This window comes from Cucurbita pepo, chromosome LG09 (assembly GCF_002806865.2).
Source record: "Cucurbita pepo subsp. pepo cultivar mu-cu-16 chromosome LG09, ASM280686v2, whole genome shotgun sequence".
NCBI classification, from domain to species: domain Eukaryota; kingdom Viridiplantae; phylum Streptophyta; class Magnoliopsida; order Cucurbitales; family Cucurbitaceae; genus Cucurbita; species Cucurbita pepo.
In genome coordinates, this window is record NC_036646.1 from 3,405,789 (window position 1) to 3,417,809 (window position 12,021).

General features: G+C 33.0%; 1 protein-coding gene and 3 non-coding genes across 4 annotated transcripts; all 4 read left to right on the forward strand.

The window, feature by feature from the left end:
• Positions 1 to 1,209: 1,209 nt before the first annotated feature.
• LOC111802379 (ATP-citrate synthase alpha chain protein 2) lies at positions 1,210 to 5,046 on the forward strand. The gene is made up of 13 exons (XM_023686719.1): positions 1,210 to 1,343; positions 1,506 to 1,613; positions 1,866 to 2,042; positions 2,153 to 2,314; positions 2,400 to 2,480; positions 2,634 to 2,685; positions 2,785 to 2,899; positions 3,018 to 3,099; positions 3,932 to 4,027; positions 4,105 to 4,206; positions 4,328 to 4,444; positions 4,524 to 4,640; positions 4,726 to 5,046. Exons 2-13 carry the CDS (start codon positions 1,515 to 1,517, stop codon positions 4,795 to 4,797), a joined length of 1,272 nt encoding a protein of 423 aa, XP_023542487.1. The 5' UTR covers positions 1,210 to 1,343; positions 1,506 to 1,514; the 3' UTR covers positions 4,798 to 5,046.
• Positions 5,047 to 10,522: 5,476 nt separating this feature from the next.
• Positions 10,523 to 10,602, forward strand: TRNAL-UAG. Its single transcript has one exon. It is a non-coding gene; the product is annotated as a tRNA-Leu (tRNA).
• Positions 10,603 to 10,691: 89 nt separating this feature from the next.
• TRNAL-UAG lies at positions 10,692 to 10,771 on the forward strand. Its single transcript has one exon. It is a non-coding gene; the product is annotated as a tRNA-Leu (tRNA).
• An 89-nt stretch (positions 10,772 to 10,860) lies between these two features.
• TRNAL-UAG lies at positions 10,861 to 10,940 on the forward strand. The gene has a single exon. It is a non-coding gene; the product is annotated as a tRNA-Leu (tRNA).
• Positions 10,941 to 12,021: the final 1,081 nt, after the last annotated feature.

The following is a 12,021-nucleotide window of genomic DNA, read 5'->3' on the forward strand; positions in this document are numbered from 1 at the left end:
AACCACCATTTATAAGGGTGTGGAAACCTTCCCCCTAGCAGACGCGTTTTAAAGCCTTGAGGGGAAGCCCGAAAGGGAAAGCCCAAAAAGAACAATATCTGCTAGCGGTGGATCTGGGTCGTTACAAATGGTATCATAGCCAGATTCCGGATGATGTGTCAGCCTTCTCGTTGTTCCCCGAATGGGGTAGACACGAGGCGGTGTGCCAGTAATGACGTTGGGCCCAAAGGGGGGTGGATTTGGAGGTGATCTCACATCGATTGGAGGAAGGAAAGAGTGCCAGCAAGGACGTTGGGTCCTGAAGGGGTGGATTGTGATGTCCCACATTGGTTGGGAAGGAGAGGATTTGGGGCGGTCCCAGGGGGTGGATTGTGATGTCCCACATCGGTTGGGGAGGAGAGGATTTTGGGGCGATCCCACATCGATTGGAGGAAGAAAAGAGTGTCAGCGAGGACGTTGGGTCCTGAATGGGGTGGATTGTGATATCCCACCTTAATTGGGGAGGAGAACAAACACCATTTATAAATTTTTAATACTCTTTAACACTTTTAAAATTACAAAAATACTTCATTTAAAAAAATATATATAAAAAATATAAGTTTTTTTATTTTTTTATTTGTTAAGTTATGAAATACTTTTATTATTAGTGTATAGCTAAAATCGTTAATACTGTATTAAAAAAAATACTCATGAACTTTAAAACGTAACATTAAAAAATATAAAAATTATTTTTTAGGGGTACGTAAACAGTTTTTATCGATATATTGATGACAGTTATTTATTTTACAAAGGTTAATAATGTTAATGCTATTTTTAAAATTTATAATTTTAAATATTATAATAAAAATAAGAGTAGAAGGTACTTTTTAAAATTCTAACTTATTTTTAAAATATTATTAAAATATTATTAAAATTTTAATAAAAGTTTAAGTGTACTTTTTAAATTTTAGAATATAAAATTTATTGATATTTTTATTAATTTAACAATAATTTATATTGATATTTTTATTAATTTAGTTTTCCTTTTCAAAATATTTTAAAATTAACGAAAAATAAAATAAAAGGAAAATGCAAAAACATATTGAATAATTGGTATTTTTTTCTGGAAAAATGTAAAATTATTATATTGGGGAAATAAATGAAAATTACCTGTCAAGGAAGGGTTAGTTCAGTTGTTTGGTGTGGTAGGTACAGAACGTGACCATAAATTTGCTGCTTGTTGAAGGGAAAATGGCAATTTTTTTATCATATTCAACGATTATAAATACATATACAGTTGAATCTGTAGATTTCAACTTCAAATCTCGATTAGATCGCAGTTTAACCCAACTCACCACCAATCCGTAAGGATTTCTCTACCTTTTCTCTGATTCCTGTTTCTGATCGGGATTTCTTATTTTCTGCATGTTCAAATCTTATGATCTTTAAGCAATTTGTTGAATACGGTTGGTTTCATGTTTTGTTTTCGCGATTTGCTAATGGATTTCTTCTCTGGTGCAATCTAGGTTTGAGAAATGGCGCGCAAGAAGATCAGAGAGTACGATTCGAAGAGACTGTTGAAGGAGCACTTCAAAAGAATTTCTGGCCGTGATTTACCGATCAAATCAGCTCAGGTGAGTTTTGTTTTTCTTCGCCGCTAATGGAGATGTAGGATCCTTTGAGTTACGTTTTGCTTCTCTGGATCTGTGGTTTACTCTTTCTGTTTCACATTTCTTGGGGAAAATTGGCGCCATTACTTCAATTAATGTCTGTCGACGAGATGAGACCAGAAATTTAAGGAAGTTTTGAATATCATATAAAATCACAATCTAGATTGTATCTAATTTTGTTTCGTTTACAACAATGCTTCATTTTCGACATACTAGGTCAGAGATTCAACCGATTTCAACGAGATAGTTGAGAAGGAACCGTGGCTGTCATCGTCGAAATTGGTTGTGAAGCCTGACATGTTGTTTGGAAAGCGTGGTAAAAGCGGTTTAGTTGCACTAAACCTAGATTTTGCTGAAGTAACTGGTTTTGTTAAGGAACGCCTAGGGAAAGTGGTACTATTATCTACGTTCTATTGTTCTTCATCATCATTTTAGTCCATTTTACATTACTTTTTCTGCTTTAGGGAGTACATTATTCCTTTCTGTTCTTAATTCCTCACTAGGTGGAGATGGGTGGATGTAAAGGACCCATTACGACGTTTATCGTCGAGCCCTTCGTCCCACACAAGGAAGAATTCTATCTGAATATTGTCTCAGAACGGCTTGGCTGTAATCTAAGCTTTTCAGAATGTGGAGGAATTGATATCGAAGAGAACTGGGATAAGGTATGGCTGAGTGCTTAGAAACTCGAGTTCGTTCTTTCTCCATCACGTGATCTTTTAGTTTCCTAATTCATGATGCTATGTGTAGGTCAAGACCATATTTGTTCCGACAGGAGCATCCCTTACATCGGAAGTGTGCGCCCCACTTGTTGCCACGCTTCCTTTAGAGGTACTTTCAACATAAACAGTTCTAATTCAAATTCCTGCTGCTCATTGTTCTAGCATAGGATTCCGGAACCCTGAATGAACTTCATCGTACCGTAGTGTTTTGTGCTCACTATAGCTGTAGAGAGTTGACATGAAGTTTACTTGTTTAATCCAGATCAAGGGGGAAATTGAGGACTTTATCAAGTCTGTTTTTGCTCTATTTCAAGGTGCTCTACTTTATTCTTTTTCCTGATATTGGAAATTCTGGAAGAAAGAAATTAGCAGCTTGTAGAACTCCATCTCAATTCTTGGATCCATATTTGCAGATTTGGACTTCACTTTTCTGGAAATGAATCCCTTCACATTGGTTGATGGGAAGCCTTATCCATTGGACATGAGAGGCGAACTAGATGATACTGCTACTTTTAAGAACTTCAAAAAGTAGAACATTTTTCTTTGCTTAAAAAACAGATGATGTGATTTTTTTTCAATACTATTAATTCCTTTAATGCATGAGCTATACTATATATTGTCATCATAAACTGCATTATCTCTGTAGGTGGGGTGATCTCGAGTTTCCGTTACCATTTGGAAGGGTTATGAATGCAACAGAAAGCTTTATTCATGGCCTAGACGAAAAGGTCAGAAAGGGTTTCCTGTCCTATACATTTTTCTACAAACGTCTTACGAATCTTGTCCTACTTTCATCTCTGAAAAGCGACTGTTTTTATTTGAAGTAAGACTTATCCGCGTTTATAGTTCTCCGGCATCCACATTTTCATATACACTTTTATATCTGAGTTCTGATAGAGAACTCTGAGGATTCTGTTTTGAATCAAGGATATTAAATATTCCAAAGCTGAGGTGAAATCATGTAGTCCCAATGTGTCACAATCGTTCTCTTATAGGATGTTTGTAAGCGATTGTGTGGCACTCACTCTCACCATTGAGTTAGTTGGCCAACTCGAAATTGTGTCAACTTCAACCGGACAACGTATATCCAAGCCTCTAGCCCCGCATTGAGAAGATTATAGAAAATGGAGGTAAAGAGAGATTTTAGAAAGAGAGTTTGAAAGCAAGATGGAGAGAAATGAAGAAAGCAATGTTATAGGCTATAAGCGAAAAAAGCAACACAGCGGCTTAGTAGCATATAACTCCGAGTAGGAAGGATCGACGACTAGTCGCACCTTCTATAGTACATTCTGAGGCATTTCAGGTCTATTAGGCGTAGACATGATTCTGCCGAAACGTCGTACACTTAGAAAATAATACAGTAAAGAAACTATACATCATGAAAGTGGTCAAGGAAAGCAATAAAGTGATACAACACAAGGGTTTTGGCATGCAACAAGCATGCGGTCATTGGGCAACACGCCTTGAACAAGACACAATACACATCGATTCCTAACTATCCAATTCTCTAAGATTGAATTGAATTCAGATGATATGTATTTACATTTACTTTACCTGCAGACTAGTGCATCATTGAAATTCACTGTCTTGAACCCAAAAGGAAGAATATGGACCATGGTTGCAGGAGGAGGTGCAAGTGTCATATATGCAGACACGGTACACTTGCAAGATCGAGTCCTCTTAACTCCGTGTCCTGTTATTACGTACTAATGAAACTTTCTTGTTTCTATAAGGTTGGAGATCTTGGTTACGCCTCCGAGCTAGGGAATTATGCTGAATACAGTGGAGCACCAAATGAAGAGGAGGTCTTGCAGTATGCCAGAGTTGTAATTGATGTAAGCACTCTTCCTCCACCTTAAGATCAGATGATCAGAATGACTCGTTCATCGCGATACCAATGACGAGCAAAGTTTCATACTCAGGCCCTTTTCTTCCTTTTTTTCGTCTTTTTGGTAGTGTGCAACTGCAGATCCCGATGGTCGTAGTAGAGCGCTTGTGATTGGAGGAGGAATAGCTAACTTTACCGACGTAGCTGCTACTTTTAACGGCATAATCAGGGCCTTGAAGGAGAAGGTAAGATCTAGTAATTAAGTTCCAAAACAAACCATAATTCTTTTCCGCCATTGTCAGCTAAACATCCGAACTTGTTCAGGAAGCAAAGCTTAAAGCAGCAAGAATGAATATATATGTAAGGAGAGGAGGTCCAAACTACCAGAGGGGGTTGGCCAAAATGCGAGCACTCGGAGAAGAACTAGGCGTTCCAATCGAGGTACCGCCCTCGAACACTCGTTTTACCTCAACTTTTGATGCATTTTAACATTCAGTACTGATATTTCATCCATGTTCTGTTGTAGGTGTATGGCCCTGAAGCGACCATGACTGGTATATGCAAGCAGGCCATTGAATGCATCACTGCAGCCGCGTAAGTTTCCATTATCATCTGTGCCAATGTTGGAGAATCTGATGGACTTTTTTTTTCATTTCACTGCATCCCTTGCCTTCCTTTCTATAGTTTTATTCTCGAATTCGCCATTGATCTTAGTTAAATCAAGATTGAACCTTTGATAGTCTTTGAGTTGAGGCTTTTGTGGGTCACAAAAGTTCTGTTGATCTTATAATAAAAGTTTACTCAGACATGAAAAATATTTTAATGAAGTATTAATAGTTCTAAATCATTTCATATGAAATTTGTTTCTTTATAGCGATAACAATTCAAGTCCATGAATTTGGATTTATTTAGCTTTGTAGCTTATAAATATTTTAGTTAGGTTAGGAGTAAACCAGTTCGAATCAAATGGATTCATTAGGGACCAAAGACGTGCAATGTGTCACAATCGCACTTTTTTTGGCATCAAACTTTTGCGATTGTGCGGCATTCATTCCCAATATGGAGTGAGTTAAGCCAATTTGGGTCGCCTATTGGAGAAAAGGTTTGGCATTCACTCCCAATACGGAGTGAGTCAAGCCAATTTGAATTCGAGTCGCCTATTGGAGAAAAGGTTTTAGAAATCAGAGTTTGAAAGCGAGATTGGAAAAAAGTTTGAAAGAAGTTTGAAAGTAGTTATATGGCTATAAACAAAAAAGGAAGCACCACAGCTTTAATATCATATAACTCGGAAAGTTTGAAAGTATTTATATGGCTATAAGCCGAAAAGGAAGCACCACAACTTAAATATCATATAACTCGGGTAAAAAGAATTGACAACTAGTCACATCCCTCTATAATATATTTTGAGGCGATTTAGGTTTGGCAGGTATATACATGTCCAGCGGTCATACAAAATCTAGATGGGAGGAGTTGGCGACTGGCGATTTTGGTCTAATAGGCCTAAACATAATTTCGTTGAATAGTCAAGAGAAGATCCGATGGTAAAACAATACAACGTGAAATAAAATAAAGGGTTCTGCATGGCATGGCATAAAGAGTATGGCGTGGCATGAGCATGCGGCCACAGACAATACACCCTAGACAAGCATGATCGTGACACAATGCACACGCTCCATTTAGAAGTCGAGGCCAAGGAAGGGAGCTAGGTTTCTTCTCGCTGGGGCCTTTTTTGTGTTTTTCAAAGTTCGTTCCATACTGAGCTTGATTCATCCCTTCATCAGTGGATTATAGGCATAGATTTTGAGTCAAGTATCCATAACACTAGCCCGCACTTCGTAATTAGGATGGATGGTTCGACTTATTATTATAGATCGGGTGTATAGAGACTACTAATTTAGGAGCACAACTTCAAAGAAATTCCTTATTCTATCTTTTGATAACTCATTAGATTTTTATACGTGAACAAGCTCAATCTCCTAAATATTATTTAGAATAGTTCATCGTCCTCACTTCGGCCAATTTTTGGGCTTCTTAGATTTAAATGGTCCAGCACCTAGATTTGAAACCAAAGGCTCGAACTTTCTTACGACTGAACTTACTTGTTCATGAATTTTCAATTTTGTTCACGATAGATTCCTAAATTCTTTAACTTTCAATTTAATATTTAATATATCATTGTAATATTCAACACTTTTTTTATTCCCGAAACTTTGTATACAAAATTGAAAATTCATGGTTTCATCGACGAAAATATTATTATTCAGAATTTGTAAGCTTTTTTTAAAACAAAAAACCAAAAATTAAATTATTACCATTTAATATATTCAATTTTTTCAAACATTTATATTAAAATAAATTCCACAAATTCCTCTTATATTAAAGCCAATTTTGTACTTAAAAATTAAAATATATAATTTTTAAATAATGTAAAAATAAGTACTAGAAAAAGAATATCTTAAATAATAATATCACTGTACTTTCCTAAAATAAAATAAAGAATTAATTTTATTTATAATCTGAAAATGGTCCAAGAGCGAATCCTGGAACGTCTCTTTTTGACCGGGCCTTGAATTTGCTTTTATTTAAATAAAAAATAAATAAATATTTGATTACAAACTGGGCCGGGCTGAGCCCAGCCCATTATCCTCTCACTTTACCCGTACTTTATCTCTCTCCATGTTTTCTGGACGGGAGCTTTTCACATCTTTTTTCGATCTCATCAAAAGTGCATTTTAAACTTTTTAATTCTTTTTTTTTTTTTAATTTTAATTTTTTGTCAATCCAACTAATCTTTATCAAATAATAAAAATTCAAATTTTATTTCTAATAAAATTAAAAAATTAGTATAAAAAACATATATTATTTATATATATTTTTGAAAAATTACATTTCGACAGGTCAGATACTTCCATCCATTTTGATTATGTTTAGACTGTTGGATGATGAAAGTTCCACATCATGGGTTTATAAGTGAGGAATACTAACTTCATTGGTATGAGGTCTTTTGCAAACCCCAAAGCAAAGCCATGATGAAAGTTCCACATCATGGGTTTATAAGTGAGGAATACTAACTTCATTGGTATGAGGTCTTTTGCAAACCCCAAAGCAAAGCCAGGAGAGCTTATGCTCAAAGTGGAAAATATCATACCATGATGGAGAGTCGTATTCGTCTAACATAGACAAACCGAAGCAGGACGAAGAACAATGACACAAAATACACAACACAATAGAAAAATACGAATACGTGTATTTTTAGACAAACCCATTATACATATATATGTCCGAGCAAGCCGATCTTTATATGTTTTAGCCAACCTTCTATGGTAAAATAGGCAGAGGGAAAGAGCAATAGACCGGACTAAAAATGAGAGAGTTGGAGTAGGTGAGTTAGTCCTCATTGACCTGAGCGAATTCGATTACCTAGTAAGCCTTTAATTTGGTAGGTAACATCACCAAAGCATATCATCAGATTTGACTACAAAGATCTTCCCGTTCCTTCATCTGGCTTATGTTCTTCATGTAGCATTCAAACCGAAACATGTATGGGTTCAAGAAAAGAATCGCTCGAATATTGGATGACAGTTGTTAAACTAAGTCCGAGAATACAAATCGAAAAATAATTATTGAATTAAATAAAGAAATGTATATATAATTGTAAAAATAAATATAAAATTGACAAACTAATTTTCAATTAAATTAATTAGATTTTTCAGCTCACAAAGTCTTCTGAATATTTGACCCGTCGTTGACCCAACACATTCTTTATCCAATCACATCAAAACACGTGGAATATATATATATATATATATATATATATATTTATTGGGTAAGTCAAATGGAATGGAAGTTGGTTGGTTTAATTAATGAGAGTCATACAGGGGGCATCAAATGAAAACGACATGTCGCAACGCTGGAGTTGCCACGTGGGTGCTTGACTTAGCGTTAACCTTAATTAATTAGGAGGATAATGGTGATTATAATTTATATAATTACATATTATTATTATTCCACGACCAAGATTTGTAATTCGAAAACCTTTTGAACCGACAAATCGGAAGTCGGTAGCCTTTAATCACAACGTAAATTTAAAACCCTCTTTCACTAATCAGGGTGGTTTTTGGAACACGTGTACTAATTTACTCTTAATTATGTTTTAGAAAACTAATTAATCAGATTATTATTCTCTTAATCTTATCTTCCTCACGTTGACTTGCCTTTTCAAGGTTCTTAAATTGCTAAGTCAAAACTTAATATATCCTAATGTCTAATTTATAAATTTGTGGACTTAATTTAATTGTATATTTAAAATATGGATTATTAAATATTTAGTTCTAATTTTTTTTTTATTTTTTTTTAAATTAATTTATAATTACTAATTTTAATAATAAATATTTTGAAAATACCAGAAAATTACCTTTAAATTTAAATTTTTATTAAAGATCTCAAAATCACCTTCAAATTTTTTTAAAATTTAAAAAATAATCTTATTATTAAGTTCAAAAATAAATATTAAAAATAGAGATAATTTATGAGAGGTTAATTACTGGTTTTCGTCCATATATATTGACGTAAATTTTTTTTTTTAATAAAAATTAAGAGTATTATATGTTTCTTAAACGTGTACTAACGTATATTTTTTAGGTAAAAAAATATTAATGAATTTTTTTGAAATTGTAAGGATGTTTTTAAAACGGGTCATTTTTAAAGAAACCATTTACATCCAAAACTAACTATTATTGAGGTAATTTTTAGATTTTTTTAGATAAAATATAAATTTTAATTATAATTTAGCGTTTGAAATTTGGTTGAAAATTATAATATTTTATTATGATATAAAATATAATCCTAATTTTAAAAATTAAATGGTTATGAAACAAAGTCAAACTCAAACGATTATGAATTAATTTACATTTTTTTCTTATTTAATGTTCAATTTTTATATATTTTGTACGCTCATTTTTTTAATATTTTGATACAACGAATTCACGTCGTTGTTTTCTCGTTTAAATATTTAAGGTTGATGCTCTTTTTGTTAAAATATTTGTTTACGTCGTTTCAAATATTTAAATTTAATTTTTAAAATTCATTTTTATAGCTTAGGTTAAATTTTGAATTTAATTTTTATTAAATTGAGTAATAGTAACAATAATAATTTCTCAAAATATTCCAAAAATTCAGAAATAAAAAAATAAATAACTTCCAAATTCTCAGCCGTTGGATGGTTTGCCAAATCAAGAGAAACGTGATGAGAAGGTAAGATCGAAGGGTGGAGATTTGATATGAAACAGAAAACTGTAGTCTGTAGCTTGAATCAAGAAAACGACATGGTTTTAGGCAGGATTTGTTTTCAGTTGCCGTAAAAACGACAAATCGACCCATCAATCAATCAATCAGTAAGCAGTATTTTATTTATAAAAAGACCCTACCAACAAACTTGGAACCCCCCCAACTTTTTCTTTCCTTGCAAAACGGACCCTCAATCCTCTACTTCGCACACCACCGTAACTCTCATCTGATTATGCCACCACTCTAATCAGACGGTCCATATTTCATGGTTCCCACCCCGAGTACGCACAGTAAGAACGGTGGAGCTTCCCTCTCTTTTTTTAAGTTTAATTAATTGGGAGGAGGTGACCACGTTGGGGTTCTGTCGGCCCTCAACTATCACATTACCAGAATCATGTCGGCCACCGTGTAAAAAGGTATTTTTCGAATATTTTTTTTTTTTTGTAATCCTAAATTCCTTTAATTTTTAATATATTTTATTTAATAGGTCTACTAACTTTATTTAATATTTAATAACTAACTCTTTCTATTTTTTATTTTTAATTATTGAATATTAATATTATATATCAAATTACTTTTTTTTATATTACTAATTATGACGTTTCATTTTCAATTTTAGATCTATTAGATTAAAATAAATGAAGACAATCATTAGGGTTAGAAGCTGCTCGTGTAAATGCTCGAGATATGCCCTGATTATTAAATATGATAAACTTCAAGAATGTACATAAGAAGATTTCTTGAGAAAGACCCTAAGAAGATTCTCGAGAGATGGATGAGAACTAGAGCTGTCACATTTGTTTTTTTTTTTTTCCCGATAAATATAACCATATGAGTGTTCTCTCAGTGAATTTTTCTATTTCAATTTTTAATAAATGGACAATTTGGTTGAGTGGTCTAAGGTGCTAGATTTAGACTCTGGTCCAAAAGGGCATGGGTTCAAATCTTACAATGGTCACATTTCTATTTTTTTTCAATAAATATAACTATATGAGCGTTCTCTCTGTGAATTTTTCTATTTCAATTTTCAACAAGTGGACAATTTGGCCGAGTGGTCTAAGGCGCCAGATTTAGGCTCTGGTCCGAAAGGGCGTGGGTTCAAATCCCACAGTTGTCACACATTTCTATTATTGATTTTTTTTTCCAATAAATATAACTATAAAACGTTCTCTCTGTAAATTTTTCTATTTCAATTTCCAACAAGTGGACAATTTGGCCGAGTGGTCTAAGTTGCCAGATTTAGGCTCTGGTCCGAAAGGGCGTGGGTTCAAATCCCACAGTTGTCACACATTTCTATTATTGATTTTTTTTTCCAATAAATATAACTATAAAACGTTCTCTCTGTAAATTTTTCTATTTCAATTTCCAACAAGTGGACAATTTGGCCGAGTGGTCTAAGGCGCCAGATTTAGGCTCTGGTCCGAAAGGGCGTGGGTTCAAATCCCACAGTTGTCATACATTTCTCTTATTGAATTTTTTTTCCAATAAATATAACTATAAAGTGTTCTCTCAGTAAATAAGGTGTCAGATTTAGGCTCGGGTTTGAAAGGGCGTGGATTCAAATCCCACAGTTATCAATTTGAAAGGTGAGAGCAATTTGGCCATGCTCTAGTCCGAAAGAGCATGTCAATTTGTCAAGAAAGTGAGTCCCATGAGTAAACTAAATTTGATCCCGACCCACTAACACCTCTAAAAATATATATTTAATTAATTATAATCTCTAAGGATTTTTGTCATTTTTGTCCTGTTTTTTCAATCGACCCCATGACATATCTTATAACACAATTATAACCTTATAGATATGGATTTTATGAATTTGATTGACGAGGACAATTTTGTATTAGTTATTTATTTTATTTTATTTATTTTTTTTTCGGGCCGAAATTTAGTGGTTTGAAATAATACACTGAATAAATAAAATAAAACACTGTCTGGCCCCATTTTTATTATTATTTTGTAATTATAATTTATATTATTGAATTTTCAATAATATTATAAATATCTAATTGGATAATGTAGTTATTTAATACTTTTTTTTATCGATAAAGTTAGTATTTAATTATATTTTCATTTTCTCGAACTTCACAAAGCGCTTAAGTTCTAGAAAGCTGATTTATTATTATCATTTACTATAAACAGATATTAAATATTTTTTATTAGCATTTTTACTATAAATTAAATAAATGATAATTTATTATTATCATTTAACAATTTTTTTAATGGTTAAATTCTGCATTTTTATTAGCAATTTATCCCAATCTAAATTACCCAAAAATGAATATTAAATATTATAAGCTTTTTAAAAAAATTATTATCATAAAATATTGGCTATATCAGATACTACATAAGTCCGAGAGGGAAACGAAACATTTCTTATTAAATGTGACATCTCACTAATAGACGCGTTTTAAAATCTCGAGGAGAAGCGAAAAGTAAAAAAAAACAATATCGGGTCGTGGTGGGCTTGAGTTATACAAGCTAAATTAATAAAAAACTTTAAAAGATTTCAATAATTTCCTTAAATTTTAAGGTGAAA